The sequence below is a fragment of the Scophthalmus maximus genome, chromosome 10 (genome assembly GCF_022379125.1).
Source record: "Scophthalmus maximus strain ysfricsl-2021 chromosome 10, ASM2237912v1, whole genome shotgun sequence".
Taxonomy (NCBI): domain Eukaryota; kingdom Metazoa; phylum Chordata; class Actinopteri; order Pleuronectiformes; family Scophthalmidae; genus Scophthalmus; species Scophthalmus maximus.
In genome coordinates, this window is record NC_061524.1 from 12,847,464 (window position 1) to 12,867,907 (window position 20,444).

The 20,444-nt window shown below is 40.3% G+C and overlaps 1 protein-coding gene across 3 annotated transcripts in view; it reads left to right on the top strand.

Annotated features, from left to right (window-relative positions):
- The window catches only part of wdr27 (WD repeat domain 27), a 35,102-nt gene extending 20,196 nt beyond the window's left edge, over positions 1 to 14,906 (top strand). For 2 of the 3 annotated variants that reach the window (XM_035606451.2, XM_035606450.2), the window contains exons 22-25: positions 2,492 to 2,594; positions 5,467 to 5,565; positions 10,981 to 11,147; positions 14,082 to 14,906. In XM_035606451.2, the coding sequence (XP_035462344.1) occupies positions 2,492 to 2,594; positions 5,467 to 5,565; positions 10,981 to 11,147; positions 14,082 to 14,088 (376 nt within the window). In that variant the 3' untranslated portion in view covers positions 14,089 to 14,906. The remainder of the gene's footprint in view (positions 1 to 2,491; positions 2,595 to 5,466; positions 5,566 to 10,980; positions 11,148 to 14,081) is intronic. The other variant, XM_035606452.2, reaches the window with a different exon arrangement.
- Positions 14,907 to 20,444: the final 5,538 nt, after the last annotated feature.

A 20,444-nucleotide genomic window follows, 5' to 3' on the forward strand; every position in this document is an offset into this window, starting at 1 on the left:
CACCTTCCTTTTCAGACTGTAGTACAAACAAGCAAGTTACCCATGTGTATTTCTCCATGACTGAATGGGGGTAATGGTTTTTGAAAGTGTCGCACTCTCACAGAAAGGGTTTTATTAACTTGGTGAACCACTGGATCGGTCACAGTTTATTTTTCAACCCCGGCACCCTTCACTCACCCATTGAAAATCAGAATGGTGTGTTTAAGTGTGCAAGAGTCCAGTTTATGGGGTCCACACACTTTCACATTTCGCCTAGTGAGACGTCGGAGACGGTCAGATGCAGATTCTACAGCTACAGAGAACAGATGTTGACCTGTCTCTCTTTAGTTAGACTTTATTGTCCTCAAATCCCCTGGAATCCCCTTCTACTGATAAATTTATGCTGAGCAATACAGAGATTATTTTAAGTATTTCCTTCGGGAAAAAAAAGAACGATAAAAAGCAAAGCGTTCACCTGATTTGCACTGACACGGTTACACGGGGTGAAATGTATTGGAAATACATTGTATTGCAAAGAATGAGCTATGATTAGTCTGCTGATTGCTTTGATGACTGACACAGAATACCCAGGTGGATTCAGTAACCGTACAGGCTCCCACTCAAGACGATCCGACCCTCCAGTGCAGTCTGTGTTAGTCATTAGACAAATGCCGGATAGTCATCACTCGAACAACACAGAGAGTATGTGTGTGTGTGTGTCTGTGTGTGTGGGGGGGGGGGATTCAGCCCAGCATCTCCTCTCCTTCAGCCAAACATTAGATCCACATTTCTGACCTAGAAAAGCAGAAGAGTGTTTACTCTAACTTCTTAAACTGCCTCTTATCAGTGTGATCGTGATAGGTAGTGTCAGCTGTGCTGCAGACCTGTCCAGAAGTCCTGATAGGGATTTAGAAACAGATGCGTCTCATCCGTCTTGCTAGGCATCACAATTGTTGGAGGTCAGGCTTTGTTTTTTTTGTAACTATATTTGTCATGAATAGCCTTCACTCTAGAGCTATTTTAACCCCACTGGTTCTAAGTATATGTTTAAAGCTAACTTTAAAAAACACGATTAACTTTTTTTTCTTTTTCAGTTTTCATTGATTTCTTGGTACAGTCTTGGCACGGTAGTCCGTCATCATCACAGTCAAGGTTACGGGTTCTCTGGTGTCATTTATCTTGTGTCTATTTGATTGGTTTCACTAGCTGTCAATCATGCCCAATTTCCACCCATCAGCCTCTGTTTTCTCTGTTTAAAAATGAGTGGACAAACTCAGCTGGGTCTTTATAATGGTTATGACCTTTGCACACCGTCCTCCTGGGTCTTGGGTTACACGTCAAAGTATGGTCACAATCTCTTGCCAGCATGCATGGATTGAATGGTGTTGCTTGATCTGACTTGAGCTATGTTCACTCTCCTCCAGCAGCATTTTTTCTTCTTCTTTCCAGTCAGGTGGCCATTTCTTTGGCTGAAGGTGTTCAGTGGCAGCCAGATTTACGCTTTTGAGGGCTGCTTGGGCAAATAGGGTAGTCAGCTGACGGTGACAATATACTGGAAAAATGCGAGGAAAACCCTTTCTTTAATCCCTTTCAATGCAACACCACAAAAAAGTCCCTAACACAGCCATAAAAACAATTCAACATTCTTAAAGTTTATATTTTATTGCTTAGCAATTGTATGAACGTGCTCCCCTGTGTCCCCCCCCCCCCCCTCACTGCGTGTATGTTTCACAAACTCACTGGTACTGGGTATATCACATTTCTTTTATGGTCACCAGTGAATTTGACCTACTTTTTTTCGTCTAGCTAAACGACATTAGCATGTGAACGTCAAAGACATGCTCTCACCGGATCCTGTCAAAGCCCTGCTCGGCCAACATGCCAGCCCATACAGAGACCCTCGCTCAGTGAGCGGTCGGTGGCATTGTAAACGCATTACATGCCGTTGCGAACCAAATGAGACAACACAGAAGTTGCTCAGGGGGACCATCCGTCATCCACTACCTTCTCTTTTCCTGTGTTTTGCTTGAGTCATGCAAAACTCCTTGGCCGCAGACGGCTCAGATGTTTGCAAAAACGTGAATTATGCAGGGTGGCATTCGGCTCCATTGTTATTTTTGCAGAGTTTAGATCCCTGAAAAACCTGTGCACTCATGTGTGAAACTCTATTCATGCTCATACTGAACATATCTCACCTCTCAGACATTAATGTTTAGATTCTTTCTTTCTTTTTTTTAACAACAGCGACCTTTTCTAGTTTTACAGTCTTTTCTAGCTGAGAGAGTTCAGGGTAAAATCATTTATAATGGCTTATTTCACTCTATAAATATTATTGTGCTCCTTATATGACCATTGCAACGACATGAACTCGATTTTTTTTATTCAATCCAACGTGTGGACTCTGAGAACTGAGATTGTCTTATGACCTCACCACTCAAACGTTCAGTCTCTCCTTCACATCAGGTTCGTTTAAGTTCATCAACCTCATTCATTGTGTGCATTGCCTCCTCAGATGTGTACGCCGTTATGAGAACCATCTAAATCGCTGCCATCCCTGCTCAGCAGCCATCTCGCCGTGTGGCCGCTTCATCGCGTCAGGCTCTGAGGATAACGCCGTAAGTTGTTTTACTCTGGGTTCTTACTGATAAAGTGAGTGTTTCACTCTCCCTTCTATACACCTCTCTGATAAAAAAAGGTGTCTCGGACAGTCAGGTTTTGTGGGAGTATAATTTGACAAGATTGCTATGATATCCAATTTTTTATTTGGAGAAAATTGAACGGGGAGACAAAGCCATTAAAGAAGTTATATCACAGCCACCCACAGCACAAATACTGTTTGGTTTTATGGTTTCAGAGCAGTGATATTTACAAAGTTGTAAAGAAACAAACAGTTGATGAGTAATGTGACATTTTAAAAACTTTGAAAAAGAAGAAACCAAATATTTTCTTGACCACATGTCATCATGGTCTGGCTAGATTTTGTCTCGTATTTGGTGAGACAGCAACAACATAAATACTCCCAGTTGAATCATGCCCACAAAACTGAAGTGCAAAGAGACAGTGAAGTCCTCTGTGAAAATGTTGACCTTCTTTTGTATCTGCTTGCAGTTCAACAGAGGCTAAAGCCCTCATAAGAATTATTTTAAATGTAATTTATGTATAATTTATACAGTTAATATCTTACTTGACCTTGTAAATGTGAAATACATCAGGAAAACAGTAGCATATCTTTATCAGTTTCACCTCCATATAAGGTGAGGACTGTTTGTGCTTCACTCTGACAATTTTATTTGGACTTGAGCCTTTTTCCATAAAGTTCAATTTCAACATTCATGTTGAAGCACAACTTTAATTGCTTTTCCAGACTGTGCCTTATACTTGCTTTCAAGACATTTTCAGAAGACTGCCTCCCTTTTCCTAATCCATCTCTCTTTCCTTCTGTGTGTGTGCGCTTGTTGAAAGCACTGGAATAATATATGCATGCCACTGGTTATAATTAATTATGTGGACTGAGCACAGCACCAACATTTGAGAGCATCTCTGTCGAGCTCCGACATTTCCAACATTTCAGGAAATGGGGAGAGTATATACGGCAGTGGGCTACGCCGTATTTATTTGTAGCTGCCCTGAGACTTCGATAAGCCAGACACATTTATACTTGTCTTAATATATCAAAAAGCAATCATGGAAAAGAAGAACCTGCATACTCTGAAAAGACTCCCTAGATCGTATTACACATTTTCCAAAAAACATATGGCCCAAAACAATCCAAGTAGAATATGATTTCACTGTGGTCGATTTTAACCTTCTGTGTGTTCGGTGGAAAAATGCCACATTTTCATCTGCTTTTCCCTCGCCTCTTTTAATCTGATATAAAATGGGGTATTTAGAATATACCAGTTTTTCACTGCTCTCTGCCTCAGTTAACAGCCGATGTGAACGGACACATCTGGGGATCCATCTGATATTTCAGCATTCCTGAAAGAACTTTCCTCTTCCAAGTATCTAATGCCCTGTTAGGCACCACACACGTCATACGCCGCAGACAAGAGACACTCTACCCATGGACCGTTTGACGGAGCTCACTTCGAGCGTTTTTCAGGGAAACATAATACAAAACAGCTGCAGGAATCTGATGAGTTGCCGTCTGGTATAGCAAACATCCCCACGTCTATTTTTATCTGCGCTCGTGGCACCGGAGCAAAAAGAATGAGCCTTAAAATGAGCTGATTGTACTTAAAGGGAAGGAAAAACTGTGCTAACAAGCCGGTCACTTGTTCACATTTCTTTTCTAAGATTTCTGATTGAAGTGTTGCTCCTAAGATGTCTGCACAAGAATTATGCAAAAATGTGTTTGTGAGCACCAAAGGCCAAGTGTAAAATCTACACCTACTTAATACCGAGAAGTAGAGCTTATTAACAAGGCTTTTACTGCCTCCAAGCAGAAACTAACTGTGATCGGTCTGCAAGGGTGCATTTGTTAATTAGTCTCAATGGTCGATTAATTATGAAGTGTTAAGTGTTTTGAGTTTTATGAATCTGTGACAAGCCTCAATAGCTAAGACTTTTTTATTGCAATGCCAAAAAGCCCTTGAGAGTCAGCATTACAGTAGTTTGTAATGTGATAATGTCTGATTTTTGACACTATCACACTACTTGTTCTTTTCATCTATACTTATTATTTTCTATGATTGAAAATTATTTTTAGATGTACTGCTTAAATAAATGCAACTTGACTCGGCTGCCTCTTTTGGATTTGCTTCAAACAGTAAATGTTGCAGCAGTGTTTTTTGTTTTGTCAGGATGATGGTGATGTTATTTTTTGTTATGATATTTGAAATTTTAACCCTTTTCAGTCACTTTCTGAAGGGGCTTTTTAGCATTTTTCTTTCTCAGCTGGGACTGAAAATAAAAGTGAAATATGAAACAAACCTAAGAATCTTTAATCATAAGTATTTGATGACAGCTTCTGATATGACAAAAATATTTTTTTTTTGTATAACTTAAAGCATATTCAATATTGTATTCACAGTCAGCCACAGATTTTATTTAAGCACGCAATTGACCTTGGGAGTCATCTGGGGTTTAGTTCAGCAGTTGAGATGACTCTGGCACAGAAATTGCATGAATTTATGTGTCTGATTACCGATTTCAGCATGAGCCAAATCTTACTGTCTAGCCAGTCTCTGAACATGGACACTGTAATCAGCGTGAAAACATTGACAGCCTTTTTCCCCTTGAAGTTGAAACTATCCCTAAAGCAAATCTGTTTGCGTCTGATTGTGTCTTTCCTTTGACTTTTGTATGCAGTTTCACCAGATCTACATCAATGTGCTTCTTGTTCAGTCTAAACTTACTGTTTTTTTTGTGTTACTCGCCTATAGTGAGCTTCACTAGGTGGGTCATGTCAAAGAGGTTTGTACATCTCTTCATTGTACAGTTCAGTACCACTGCTTATGTTCATGTTGTCCATCTTGTTCATTCCAGGCCTATGTGTACGACATCCGTAGCAGCAGCTACCTCCACAAACTTCAGAAACACTCGGACACAGTGCTCAGTGTGACGTTCAACCCTGCCACACCGGAGGTAGGAGCCTCTCCATCTTTTGTCTTTTCTGTCATTCGCTTTCTCTGCTGACTCCTCTGCTATTAGTTCATTGCCGCATTGCCCGTCGTCTTCAATGAATCACCGGTCATATGACTCCACATCTCTTAAATCTGTTGACCAGAGTAAACATTTTGTACAAATATAGTAAATATCTTGCTTTTACTTCCTCTGTCTTGACATCAGACAGTCAAGAGATGCTTTCAGACATGCAATGACGTCTGGACATTGTCCAGAACTTTTTTGGAGAATGCAAATGTCCACAAATGTTGCTCCATGCATTTTCCATAATGTTTCCTGCCAGCCCCTTAGCAAATTTTTCGGAAATGTCAGAGTGACCCCATTTGAGATTACAGCAGGGAAATCTCCGAGATTGATGGCGAGCGAGTGGGCGCTTTTACCCAGGTGCCACCCCTAGCCTGAAAATGTTCCAATCATTTTCCTGCTGTTGTGGATGCGTCTGACCCGGGCAATCTCTTGCTGCGTTCTTCATATGTGAGTGGCAAAGGACCGGATCCAATTTTCCGAAGTTTATATCTGAAAGCTGGTGAAAACTAGAGAATGTCCTTATTTTCCAGATGTTGATCCATGTTGACTTTGCTTAAACACCACAAGAGGACATGCAAATAGGCAACATATGAAGTGTATGATTGTCGGCTTCATCAGTGATTGTTCATGCCAATGCCATAATCTCTGCACTGATTTAAGGGCCTGCTAATGAAGCAATGAAATCTTTAAACATTTGTCTGCCAAATTTGCATTTGGCAATTTGGTTGTTTGCTCCAATGGCAAACAATTTTTCTTTATCTCAATCATCTCAGTTCAAAATGGTATGAAGGAGAAATGTCTAAAAGCAAAGAGGTCAAAGTGAAAAGCGGTGTCAGTCAGAGGTCATGTCATCTTCAGTCCAAGAAACTGCTTCACCTTATTCAGTCTTATTGTTTGGAGTTTAAATGAAGCTGTGCCTTCTACTCAAAACTTCACTCAGGAAATTAACAAATTGAAAACAGAAAATCACATTGCATGGTTTGAAAGTTACATACATGCGATTTTCACAAACATTGCATAGAGTCCCCAATCCAGTCCACTTCATCTCTACTTACAGGGCGCTCTGAGCCTTTGTGAAGAAGGAATGATATCCTCAGGCTCAGGAGGTCACATAGCAGGGCTTAGCTGGGTCGCTGGATGTATGTCAGTAACCTCACAGAATTTCTTCTTGTAGCCACAAAAGAATTCATAGATTGAGCCAGGAATAATAAGAAGCTCAACTCGGCATTTCAAGTGTGTGGGATGAGTGTACTCAGCAAATCATTCTCATACAAAAAATATGAACACCCTAGAATTCCAACATGTATAAGCCCAAGCAAAACGTCTGTTTGTACCTATAAACACAACTGAGCACACGTCTTTTTAGTTCATTTTTCTTTTTTTTTGTCCAAAGTGTGAGCCTCCTGGATCAAAATCATTTCCATTTAAAATGAAAACAAGAATCAACCAAATCACTTTGTGGCTTTAACCAGTGGTGGTCAGTTCATGGTCCAATCACATAATGAGCACCGCTCTTCCCTACCTTAACTCCACGGGATGTACTGACTCACTCTGCGCACTGTGCTGATCCACATGTCTGACTGACTGACTGACGGCCTGCAGGGTTGTTCCAGCTTGTGATTGGCTGCACAGTTCCACAATGGAAAAAAATAAAGTAGTATCCAGGGATGTGTTAGTTGCCTTCAGAGGCTGCTTTCCACATTTTCTGTTGACTGTTGGTCATTTCTACTGGATTCCTTGTTGCTTAATGTTCTGCCATTTGTCGCATTCTTCCTTCCATAGAAAGCAGATTAGCACAGGAGAAAAAAAAATCTATGTTTATCTTGAGTTGTTGGTGCTTCTTTATTCCTTTTAATGTGTCCAAAATAATCCCCAGAGCGTTTCAGAGCAACAGTTCCCTTTGGAGGTGTTTTGTTGGCAAGTTAATTGTTTTTCCTTTAGAGCTTTTCAAATGAAGTCAATTTACAAAAGAAAACTTTAAAAACACAATATCACAACCTCTGCTGTGTTTCACATGAGACCTCTTGTTGACAGTCTATTGGACTTGAGGCACATTTTCTGAATGTGCATGTCCATCATTTTGACTCAAGGCCATTTACAATGATCTGCAGAGTTTGAAGACACACCTCATCAGTGAGAGCCTGCTCTCTTCCCATCAATTCTTCTGCACATGCTGTTGTCTTTGACATGACTCCCAGCCAAAGTAAAAAACTCAAAAAATCATGAAATGTTATATAGACTAAAACACAATTGTATTTTTGACAATCTGTGTCAGGTGGTATGATTATAATACCTTAATCTTCTCAAACTCAAGTTGTATATGTATATTCAGTATTGGGGTAATACCGTGAAAACTTATTTCCACATGGAAAACTTGCTATTTTTACTTATAATTCTTGAAATTTGTCAATAAAATCTAAGCTATCCGTCATTCTTTACATCTATTGACCTGTCATCTTTTTATGAGGTCAACATTTATTGATTTATACTCTCAGATTGTGTCACTGGCCATCTCATACTGCAGATACCTGCTAAGATTTGTCTGGATTGAAGTCGTAAAATTCACAAATGTGTGAAAAAAAACTGAAGGGGCTCCAGAGGGTCTGCAGCTAAATAAAGAGCCTTGACTCATCTTCCCACCTTGGAAATCGCGATGTCCACATGGGAACACCTTGAAAAAGAAAGTTATGTAGATTTTAACACATACCACAGCTCCCACTCTGTCTCTTTTGTATCGGTGTTAACTGTATTTAGATACAGTTCCCCCAGGATTTTTATTGGGAGTCATGTTTGAATGCACTTTATATTTATTTAGGCTTAATGTTTACTTTGGCAATGGTTTGTATCATTCAACGTTTGATTTAGAGCACAGAAATTAGTGATCATAAGAGAAACTTGCTTTGTCATAGCCACCAAACCATTTATTAGTCATAATATAGATTATTGAATTAGAGTTTTCTTACACAAACAATTCTGTATTGGCAATAGCATTAGCTCTCAGCTGGGGACAGTCACTTGCAATCACCAGTGCACTGATAAGGTTTTGTTTGCTAACAAAACCTTATCAGTGTATCAGAGGAAGCCCTCGGCAGTTCTTGTCAAGAATTGAGATAAAACTGAATGAAAAAGACAGATTCACATCCTGTGTCCAGCAGTTTCCCCAAATTCATTTCAGCATGGTTTTGAAAAAATACTAGCTTCCAGCCATATCGCAGGGTCTGCAGAGGCAGTAAAATTGGATTAAGTCATTGGTGCAGGGAGGAGAGTTTACTTAGTTGTCATGGAGATAGATCTTTCGACATGCCAGCTCAGTAAAAGTGTTGGTTCCATCCATGGCACTTTTATGACTTTTTGTCCGTGTTAGTGTTGAGTCAAGAACTAAAAGAATTGTTGATCACATGTTCTTCATCAGGAGCAGCAGTAAGATTTGGTTAGCACAGTTGTAAAGAACTAGTCAGTGGTAATAATCAGTGCTGCTGATTGCTATCGCATGTAATACACTGATGGCTGGGGACGTCCGGAGCCTCCTTATTCGACATGGGAAACTACAGTTCAGTCTGTGTCTGGGAAAACGTGAGGATTTATAATCATCTCAAGATGCCGAGGAGTTGAGCTCTGTAGAATCCAGGTTGCATCTTTGACTAACGATACTGCCCTAGTCATTTATATGAAAACTCTCCTTCACATTACTGAGAGTGTATGATTCCTTAAAGATACATACATAAATTTATGTAAAGCCCTCCTTCACATTAACTGTAAAGTGTTCCTTTCCAATTCCGTGGAAGGTTGATCTACTACTGATGTATTGAGTGCCTGGCTCGGCTTTTCCTGGCTGTTTCTAGTTAATCTTGATTTGGCTGAATGTAATGTCTGACTGGAATGGATGTACACATATTTATCTTTATTTTTCTTTTGTTTATGGCCAAATCAGAGATGTGTAAATAAAAAATGAGTACAACTTCAAGGAGCCCTGGGAAATGGCCCATCGGTCTTGGAATTAACTGAGACCAAGACCCTGTGATATCATAATGATAACATTGCTGTATTTCCTGAGCCTGCGCTTCCTCCTTAGCAAGACATGGAGAAAAAAATGTTGGCAAAAAGTGTCCCCAACGTGTGCTTATCATGCTTTTCAGCCAGATTTGAGGGCCAGATGTTCTCCATATTTACTGCTGAGAGAACCTTCCGATGCAACGCACAGACAGATAACGCTGTGCATATTTTCCAGTAATTTTTCACTCATGTTTTCCACCCTAATTCTTAAAAGACCATCAGGCAGGCAGCTCTAGCTCTGGGGTCCATTCCCCCAGGTTTATTCCTGTACTTTACTCTGTAATGAGAGAGCACAACTTTTACTGTCCCTTTACCTAGTTGTGTTGTAAAATCCTGCGAGAATTCACAAAGCATACCTTCTCTTTTTAATATCTTTTGCAGGAGATTTGAGGCAAACAAAGCTTTGTACAATTTGAGTGGTGCCCCAAAAACAAAACAGTGTTGATACTGTGCCTGTAGTTATTTCCTCCAGTGATTCTGGGAATTTAAGGGATTTAGGATAACAGGTGAAAGGCAAAGGAAAATGTTATCGCCAGAGGCGAATCAACCCTCCAGAGAAGCAGGTTACTTGGTCAGACTAAAGCAAACGGCTTTGTGGGTTTCTGCTCAATCTAGAATTCTGTACTATCTAATCCCAAACTGTTGATGCCTCCAAGCATATTTTTCAACCTCGGGAATGTGTTCGTAGTGTGTCCCATCAGCTTATAAGTGTTTTTTTTTTCTTCCTTTGCCTTGTTTTTTTTTTACAGTGGGCTGTTTTGAATGCTGATGTACTTTTAAAAATATATATTGGCATCGGTCTTGTTCTCCTCATATTCAAGTTCTTTAGTTTCTACCATCTTGTTGGTGTAAGAACAGATTTTTTGTAAACTGTCATTTTATTGACTGGCAAAAGTTAAATAAAAATGAAACAATTAAACTCTGAGAAGGATGCCGACTGGTGAATGCATTATTTTGAATAAGTAAAAGACCAAAAGGAAAATATGGTTTTGTAAACACCAAACAAAAAGACTTTGGCATAAAAAAATATTCATTTAATAACACAAACCTACAAACCAAACAAACAATTAAACACCTCACAGTCAGCAAGGTTTCCTGTCTTTTAATAAGGGAAGTATGTTTCTGCCAAAGTACCCTTGAGCAAGACAATGAATCTTCCTCTGTTCCAGAGGCACCTCTGCACTCTGACATATCTGGCTTTAAAAACATACGTGTGTTTTTTTGGAATGGGATAAGAAAGGAAACTAAATCCAAATTAAAACTGAATCTCTCCGTTTCCTCTTTGCCTGACCCCAGAGGGCCAAATCACTGTCCTCTTACTGTAGTGGCCAGACAGCAAATACAGAGGTGGACTCCGCTGTCTGCTCCAGAATGTCACATGAGAGTGAGACACAGACTGAGCTGAGACAGCATCTCCCAAATCAACTGGCCTGTGTTCAGCACAGCTGGAACTGCAATGAAGAGTAAGTGAGGAAATGAAAAGGTTGTCCAGTTGTAAAGTTACAAGAGGCAACATCTTGAAGTACCATAACCTTTCACAAGGCAGTATTTCCTCAGTTGGCCATTGTGCTAGTTAGTAGTGTTGTCCTCCTCTTTGCCTAAATACCCAACCTATGAAGGACAATGTGTGAAATGAATTGACCCAAATCTAGAGTTTGCAGCTTAAGCCAAGTTCAGACTACACAACTTTCAGATGGCTGTGCAGTTCACACTATAAACTTGCCAAGTCTTATGATCGTGAGTCTTGCAGTCATTGTAAGTTCACACATGACTTGACATGGGGTCACACAGTACACAATCTTTCACCTGGAGAAACCCCTTGACTAGTAGGTCTGGTCTCCAAAACACAAACAAGCTTCTGTAGCTCTATGTCATTGTCTGGCCTCCCCTTGCAGCTGATTTGCAGATTCCTGTACACGTTTGCATATCTCGGTACACATTTGCTGATCCTTCCCCATCTCTCATGTCCTTCATCCTTCCCCCTCAACATGTACGTCTCAGAAGATCCTACAGATTCTACAGATGGACAGTTTCTGTCGTCCAGAATGCCAATATTTTTGACTGCTGTTCGACACAAATCTAAGCCACATTGCATTCTTATTCGTTATTTTTCATTCCTGAATCATTTCTTTGAACTACTGATTTGTGGTCTTTCGTCTGCGGTGATGCGGCAGCACTTCTGGCAATAACTTAGATTATGTAATATGTGTGACATTCCACGCACGTTCTCTACCTGATTTACGATCCCAGAGTTCCTAACAGGTTCAATGGCACTTGAACATACTGAATGTAAACACAGATATACCTGTACAAAAAGATCTCAGAAGGAGATCCAGCCCATGTTCTCATGTGTTCATTAGTTCTCATTATAAAACCAATGCAGGCTTTTGTTGATCCGTCATGCAATCTCTTTCTGCTGAATGTGGGTGCTGGAGAGGAAAAGGACAACTGCGTCACTTAGCAAAGACACTTATTTCCTGAAAAAAAATGTTTTCCTTGTCAAGTTCACCACTGATCTTTGTACCATTAAGGTCATTCCCTGGACTTGAACTGTGTACATTTTAAGAGACTGGGAAAGAAGGGGTGTGTGTAAGTGGTTATGGGTCAGCCGGACATCTGACATGGCAAATTAATCTTAAAACAAAGATCAAACCTTTGAAAACTGCTTTTCTTTGAAGCGGGGATGTTGAGGAAAATCCAATAACTCACTTGTGATGGCCCAGCATGACCCCTGCTACATTTCTACAGTGAATTAACTCTCAACAGTCTCTGACCTCTGACCCTGAAGGTCGCCTGAAACCTTCAGTCTGCATCAGCTCAGCTTGCTTCAGCTTCAGTGAACAAAGATGGATGACTGCAGAGATGGAATGTGTTGGGTTACAGATGTTTGTTGCAAGTGTACTATGACTTTGAAATTACTTTTTTTTAGACAATCGTTTACATGGAGGAGGGTGATTACACAGTCTAATGGATTTGAATGGCAGTTGATAAAGAGAGTTGAGGTTGCTAATAGAACTGCTCTCTGACCCTCTTTGAGTTTTAAAAAGCTATTTTCGCAGCCTCAGGGCAGGACCCAGACAGCTTGGCTATTGTTCATTACGGTCTCTGAGCAGGAGGCCATGGTGAAAGATGACTCCTTGAAGGTGGAAGAGCTCGTGACCGGAGCTGCCAAAATGTTTGTTTGGTGGGAGTCTCAAACATCTTTATACACTGAAAAACACTAGTGCAACATAGGGTGTAATATATGTACTTGGCAGCCCTTTAAGACTCCTCTCATCTGTGGGCTCCACACACACACTTGGATCTTCTTTGTGTCTTTAGGAGAGAGGCAGCAAGGATTACCCATCATAGGAAGTTTAAATCCAGCCCAGTTTAGTCATTGTACTGTTTGAGTCATCTTCAGAGTGCATGCTATTGTGACTCCCCTTCCCAGCACAGGCATCTGTTTGCTGGTAAAAAAAAGAGAAGATTTCTCCTGCATAAAACAGCTTTAGTGCATGGGAAAAATGTTGAGCTATTGTTGCACCAAATGTGTTTTTTATCACTGCTTGGCAAATCGTTATTTTCTAGGATTCCCACTGTTAGTATACTTTAAAAAGATAGTCCATCTTTACAGTGACCCTAAATCTCTTAAAATGAGAATTAATAAGATTGATACTCCATTGAAAATTTGCCCATACATTGCTATTTAGTTTGCAATTTGTTGCGTTGTTTTTTGCTTATTTATCATCCCGTAGGATTTTGTGTTAATTAATGTCCTTTAGGGAGTTAAAGTGGGAATAAATGTAGTAAATGTCCCTGGCTTGAGTAGTATGAAGTAGATTTTAAATGATTTGTTACAAGGCTAGTGAAAATGAAGCCATTTGTTAACATATGTCTTAAATTTGTGTTTCATTTTTCACCATCATGTATACTTATTTGAGCAGCTATTTATAAGAAGCCTCATTCTGATGCTGCTGATTGATTGTCGAGCTAATGCTACATCTCTCTCCTCTGCTCTTCTGGGTGACAAGAAGATGAAATTGTTGCTTTGAAATTAGTAAAGTGAAGAGGTGTTTGTGCACACTTGTGCTGGTCTGTGTGTGTGCGTAAATGAGCATGCAGTGTGTGGGTTGATGTTAGTTTATTGATGTGTGGGTGCTTTATTAATCTGTTGCTAACCATGTCAAGCATTGGCAGGAAACTCGAGCACCACTTTTGATCAAACAAAGTTATATAACAGAACTCTGGACAGACGGCTTCATGTTTTTCTGAAGCAGGTGTGCCATTATGCAACACGTTCATCTAAACAGAAAGCGCTAAAATGGAGAGTGATGTGTGACGAAATGCCTTTGAAATGTCATCAACAAGAGTAAAAGCTGAATAAAATGCCATGTTTGTTTCTGTGTTTTTCCTAGCTGCTGACTGGGACCCTGGATGGGAAGCTGAAACTGTTTGAGTCCAGTAGTGGGGCCCGTCTGTCTCATGACACCAGTGCTGCTGTGCACAGTATCCCCAACATGACTGGGTAATTGCAGCAGGCTGCTGCAAAGATCATGCAGGTTTCGTTAGAGTAGTTCCAACCCCCTGGCTAGGATTTCATCAAGAACGGAGAACACAAGACCTTTTGTTTTTTATGCTGTTTAATGAAGTTCAAAAATAGGTACAAGTTCAAAAAGTTGTACTCTTGTATGCCCTCCTACTTCAAATTGTCAAACGGAGCCACCCGTTTGAACTCACTCATCATTGTCAAACTTCCAGCATATGCATCATTAGACCACTTTTCTTTTGACGCAGATCCAAAGAGATATCAGTGGTTTGATTGAGTATTGTTCCCCGGGTTCGTTTAACCACATTATCATGATGCAATATTTACACAATTGCAGATAATTACAGCAAATTTTTTTTTTTAAATTATGCACATTCCGTTATGGTCAAGAATCAGATTTTGTTTGTGCAGTATGCAGAACATATTGTACTTCTATATCATTGCATGTGAACACCACTTAACAGAATGGTACACCAAGCGATGACATCAACTGGGTGCAACCTCTTTGGCTGCCAGACACACAGACGCTACTTCTGTTCATACTGACACACCCATCCTCATTGTTTGAGCTCTACATTCATTCTCCTGTACCTTCTCTATCAAACTTCACTTACACTCAACAGAATGGAATATGATAAAATATAGCACATTGTTATTGTGTTTGAACTATAAATAAATTGTTACATCCTGCATACATACGTGTAATGTATACTTCACAGTTATGGCAACTTTACCATTCTCTTTTTCTGATTGTAGTGATCAATCGTATGCTGATGATATCATTATATTTGCATTGGAACCTCATCACAAATCAAAGAGGATTAGCAATCTGACTTTAACATTCTACAAAACTTGGCCATCGGCTGACAAAGTGAGTAATGAAGAGTCTTACATAGTGGACTCTGGCATGGGACAGAACCTCCAACTCAAAATCCAAGTCTTTGGTTTTAGTTTGTAGCAATGGTCAATCTCTCCAGACAGTTGATAGAATTAATGGATTGACTCTGGAAACCGCACATTGATCGTATTATGATGAAAGATAAATTTATTTGTGGTCTCTCACATTCCTTACATTGTTTCAAATCTAACATCAGAAAGAGACTTACTTCATAACTTCCATTGCTGATACTGGACCAAACATTCACTGTCATCTTTCGTAGTTTCTGATGGTTGATGACCTGTAGTTTGATTGTTTTTGACTGTGCTTGATACACTCGTATGATGCATGAGCTTCTTTTCAACTGAAATCATTTTAAATGTCCAAATTATTCATTACAGTGCCTAGTCCCTTAAAACTTCAAATGTACTTCAAATTGCTCACTAAAAAGCTCTGATCGGCTCCTTTTTATGGTTTTCTTTTTTCCTCCAGTGAAGTCAATGAAAAAAGTTATTTTCAAGGCTCTTATTTAGAATCACTTACCTGCAAATATTCTTCGTCTGTCTTAATATGGCAAATTTAAAAAAAAATTATCATGGATGTAACTATTTTAAGCTTTAAGAACAGAATACACACAAACACAGTTTCTTGTTTGTTTGGGATCATGTCTTGACAATCAAAATGTTCAATATGTTACAGCGAAATAACTACTGTGGACTTTATGCTCTTCTTTATTAAGCTTTTTGTAGATCCATAAATCTGTTAATCTTTCCTGGTGACATTTCACTGGCAACCACTTTATTTTGTTGAGATTAGGCCATAATTCTCACTTTTTCTGCCGACCCACAAAAAAACAATTTATCTCTTACTATGCTGCCATTATCACTGCTGAGTGATATAACCAACAAGTCCTTCTGAGAGGCAAACAGAAAACTCTGGAATGGAATTAAATTTCAAGCCTCATTTATCACCTGTCCTTTAGGAGAAATATCGATGCATGCTTACTTGACGAATTAACTGACGCTGGAGATAGGATGATAAATCTCAAGGCTCCCTTGTCTAAACTCCCTCGGACGGAGGTGAATTTTTCAGAAGACTGCCTCTTTTCTGCCTTGTCCCCTGTCCAATATCCAATAATCTGTGTTTGATTTACTCTGTCATTTTGGACTGCGCGATAACAAGGCAAACTGCCCGTGAAAGTTGTCCTTTGCGCAGCACCAGCTGCGGCTAGCTCATATAAAATATAGCGTTGAAGTTGCACAATATCAGTTGCCAGGTTTCACAAAACCTGGTGCTATACATTAAAGAATCAAGGGTGAGGCTGAGGTGATAATTGTTCTTTTGCAATGCATATTATTGTGTACAGTGTGTGTGTGTGTGTGTGTGTGTGTGTGCGTGTGTGCCTTATCTGTCACGTAGATAGCTATGTACTGGCAAGGTTGAATCTGCCCTGTCATGATGAGCTTTAGTGCTCCTGCAAGACTTTTTACTGGAAACAAAACACAATAAATTGTCTTTGGAGTGAATTTACTGTATGTAGCCCTGTTCTTTCTCCATTTTAAGGTGCAGGAATGTGTGTGAGGTTTGGTTCGTCCAGAGCAGTCGGGAGCCTTCTCTTATGAATTAACTTGCCTGTCTAAGATTCTGTGAGCTCACGTTCGCGGACCAAAGCTATGTGTTTGCTGTACAGACACATTCCTTGTCTGTGTGAGGTAGTTTTGGGGGCACTCCCTTGCATTGATCTCACCAGAAAAGAATGACGTGTTTATGCTTAAGAGGATTTCAAGAATAGCCACACCCATGCATCATAATGCGATCTGGTCCAAAGTTGGATCTCTCACAATACTTTATCATTCAATTTGACAGGGAGAAGAACTTGTCTCCAACTTTGCATAGAACTAGGACACTCGATATGTGATGGCGCTGAACAGAGCAGCATGTCACTTTGGGGGGAAGATACAGCAGAACTCACAATCTACAAGTTAATTTTTCATCTCTGCACCATCTACAGCTCAATGTCAGTGTATGTCTGCGACTTTCCCTTTGAAGCGTTTTTGGTAGTTGACTGTCTCCCTGGTCTCTGGCCTATGCTCTGAATGCAGGTCTTCACTTTCCCTCATCTGTCCTTTATATTAAAAAAAACCGAGGTATAAATCTTGAGCCACGTGTAGTTTAATGATCCCCCAAAGACCTCTGAGGATCTCTGCTCTTTTGTTTTCATAAACTCAATGCAACGCAAAGTCAAGGGAGGGGAATATTTGTGCACATGTCAAAAACTGCTGTCAAATAGCTGGGACTCATTGGAGTATCATGCTTTTCTGATTCTATATAAATTGCTTGATTTATCACGTGATGCCTTACAGTGGATGTTGACAGTAGTGGCATGTGGGTCACAATGTCCCAGCATCATATCAGAAAGACGAGCGTGTCTTCTACCTTCTCTCACCAGGTTTAATGTGTTGTGTGAACCTGACCCACGGGGGTACAGTGACCTAACATATACACAACAGAAAACCAAGCTGGTTCCTGGCACTTTTTTTCATATGAAGGTCACCTGTCTTGGAAACATACTAATATTAGTATTACCACTAAGTATTTCACTTGTCTGCTACTTCAAATACATTATAATAATGTACTTTTTACTTAAAATTAGCGCAGTCTTGACATAAGTCAACATTAAAATACACAATGCACCAATCATGATATCACACTGAAAGGTTACATTTAGTATCTTTTAGTTTTGATACTAGAAGTTTTTTTTTTATACTCGCTGAACATTATTCTGTGGTAGTGGGGGGAGATAAACGTGTCAAAGAAAATATTAAGGTATCTTTAAAATCAAAACTGGTTGAAATGGGAGTCTTGACAGCGCAGCTTGAAGAACCTTCTCAAGTTATCCCTACTTTATTGGCACAGACGCAGGGACTAAGTTTTGGACAACAAAAAGAGCTTCTCTGGATGCATCCCAGACGAGCCCCCATTTTGTCATAACCCGGCTCATGGGAAATGACAAAAATGGGAGAAAGGACACAAAACTCGGACAAAATTAATCTATTTATTACAGCAAACATAAATGAACAAGAGTAACAATGATATGAGGTCATGTCCGCAGTGGCATCAGTGGTGTTCATGTGTGTGTTTGTGGATCATGTAGTGTAGGGTGTTGTGGTGTAAAATATACAATACCAAACAAAGCAAAAAAAAGCAAACATCTGTGGGTGCTGGCAGCAGGAGAGAGCGATCAACAGGAAGCTGGGACTTTTTATTCCTGCAGAGCACTTGGCACAGGTGCTCGAGATCTGGCTGTGATTGTCTCCTGACCTTTGACCTGGGCAGACAGACAATCCTGACAGCACACTAACATTTAGACAGGGGTCTTCACACGCTGCAGTAGCAAGACTCCAGTAAGGACACAGGAAATCCTAATTTGAACAGATAACTTTGAGTTAAACATCCTAGAATTATAAGTAGGTTGGTTGTGTTACTTACTGATCCAGTAGAAAGAAGGCAAACTGCATGTCAGATGTTCTTGAGGCCTCTGAAATCCTGGAGCTCTCTCCAAGGAGTGAATATCCCTCTGAGGTCCGCTCTTGTTTTATCTCTTTTTCTATCACACCTTCTTTGCCTGCTTTTGTTCCTCCATCAACAGGATTCTGTTTCTCTTGCGAGGTTGAGTTGTTTTTGTCGATTTGGCTGTTCCAACTTCCGCCATTTCCATCATTAGGGATAGATGCAGGGACAACGCTATTCTCTTGGTCACGCAATGGGTGATGCAATTCCTTTGTGCCGAGTTGTCATTTCTCTGTGAAAACCGAGTCCCGGTGTCCAAGAGAATAACATTGTGAAAGCGAATCTAAGAGGACCAATATAAAAGCGGATGGTGCTGTTTTTCTTTCTCTCGCCACTACACTGAGCAATCAGCTTTAACATCACTATGACAAGAGTAAGCCAAAAAATTGTCTATTTCCTCCTCAGCTATATTTTTCAACCGCAGCAGCACCAGTAGTTCTAGTGGAAACCAGACGTTTTGGCAGTTCGCATGAGCAATAGACACTAAAGCTTAACAGAGAAAATAAAGCCACCCGCATAAAGTGAAACTTCATCAACAGAAAGCTGTCAAAGTTACGCCCAAAAGAAATATTTAAAAAGAGCAGCGCAAAACCACCACAGCATGGAGCAGCGCAAGGCACCAGTCTCCAAAATCAGTCAGACATTGTTGCACCCAGTTTAGTGTGCGAATGGACAACCCTTTTCTCCTGAACACATCTGCCAGTTGAACATTTTTTCTCTTATCATACATGTGACAATGTTGTAAAAAGGACACAGTTGTTAGCTGCCTTGTGTTTCAGCTTATGCAAAAATGGCTTGAATGGTCTAACACATGACCCAGAGTACAGTTACACTTACAGTTACTCCTTTGGTCTACAGCATACAAGCTAACTGCAGGGGATGAACACGAACAGCGAGCTGTAGAATAGTGACTAGTAAACACTGGTGAAATATCCAGATGAGCCGAACAGGAAGAACGAGACAGGGAAATCAGTGTCTTTGTACTCGACTCGGAGCTGTCCAGGGCTGCTGTGTGCAGACGACGACGGAAATACAGATTAGCTGCAGATGGTGTCATCCAGGGTGCAAGGCATAAACATGCAAGTTCTTAACACTCCGATAAATCAACACAAAACCCTTCGTTGAGTCAGCAGGACAAATGGGGAAAACAGGAGCATGCAGCACTGAAAGGGCCTAGTAACCCCCTTCATAAAAACAACAACCATCTTTTGAGATTGAAACATTTCTGTTCACTCCATTATTCCCTGGCTCTCTTGGAGAAGCACCTTGAGTGCACCTTGAGTGCACAGTCTTTTTTTTCACAGTCAAGGTGACCTTCATAAGGTTAAGGCACCATTAAGCCAAGGTGCAAGGGTGAGACGAGCTGATAGTTTGGCATCTGAGCATAAACCATCAAGTCTCTGCACATTTCTCAGGCTCATTAACTCGCCCCGCCAGCCTGAACTCCAACCTTTCACTGACAAAAAGATAGCATCTCGGCATAAACCTCCACAATTGGAAAATTCCTTTTGTTCTTATGGCTGAATCCATTTCCTCCTTTTTGTCTTATTTCAAATCATGTAGCACTGCACAGCACGTGTGGATGAGCTCCACTTTAGTCTATGGATGTGATTGATACGCATGTCTAATGTAGCTTGGTAATATTTCCGCTGCTGATTGTTGATATCACTGTTGTTATATCAAACTTAGCAAATCTTCTCAACCTTTTCTGTTTGCCCCCCAAAAATGAAGAAACTTTGAAGAGAATGATGTCGTCATGAGTGTTTCTTGCTGTGTGCTGGTAAC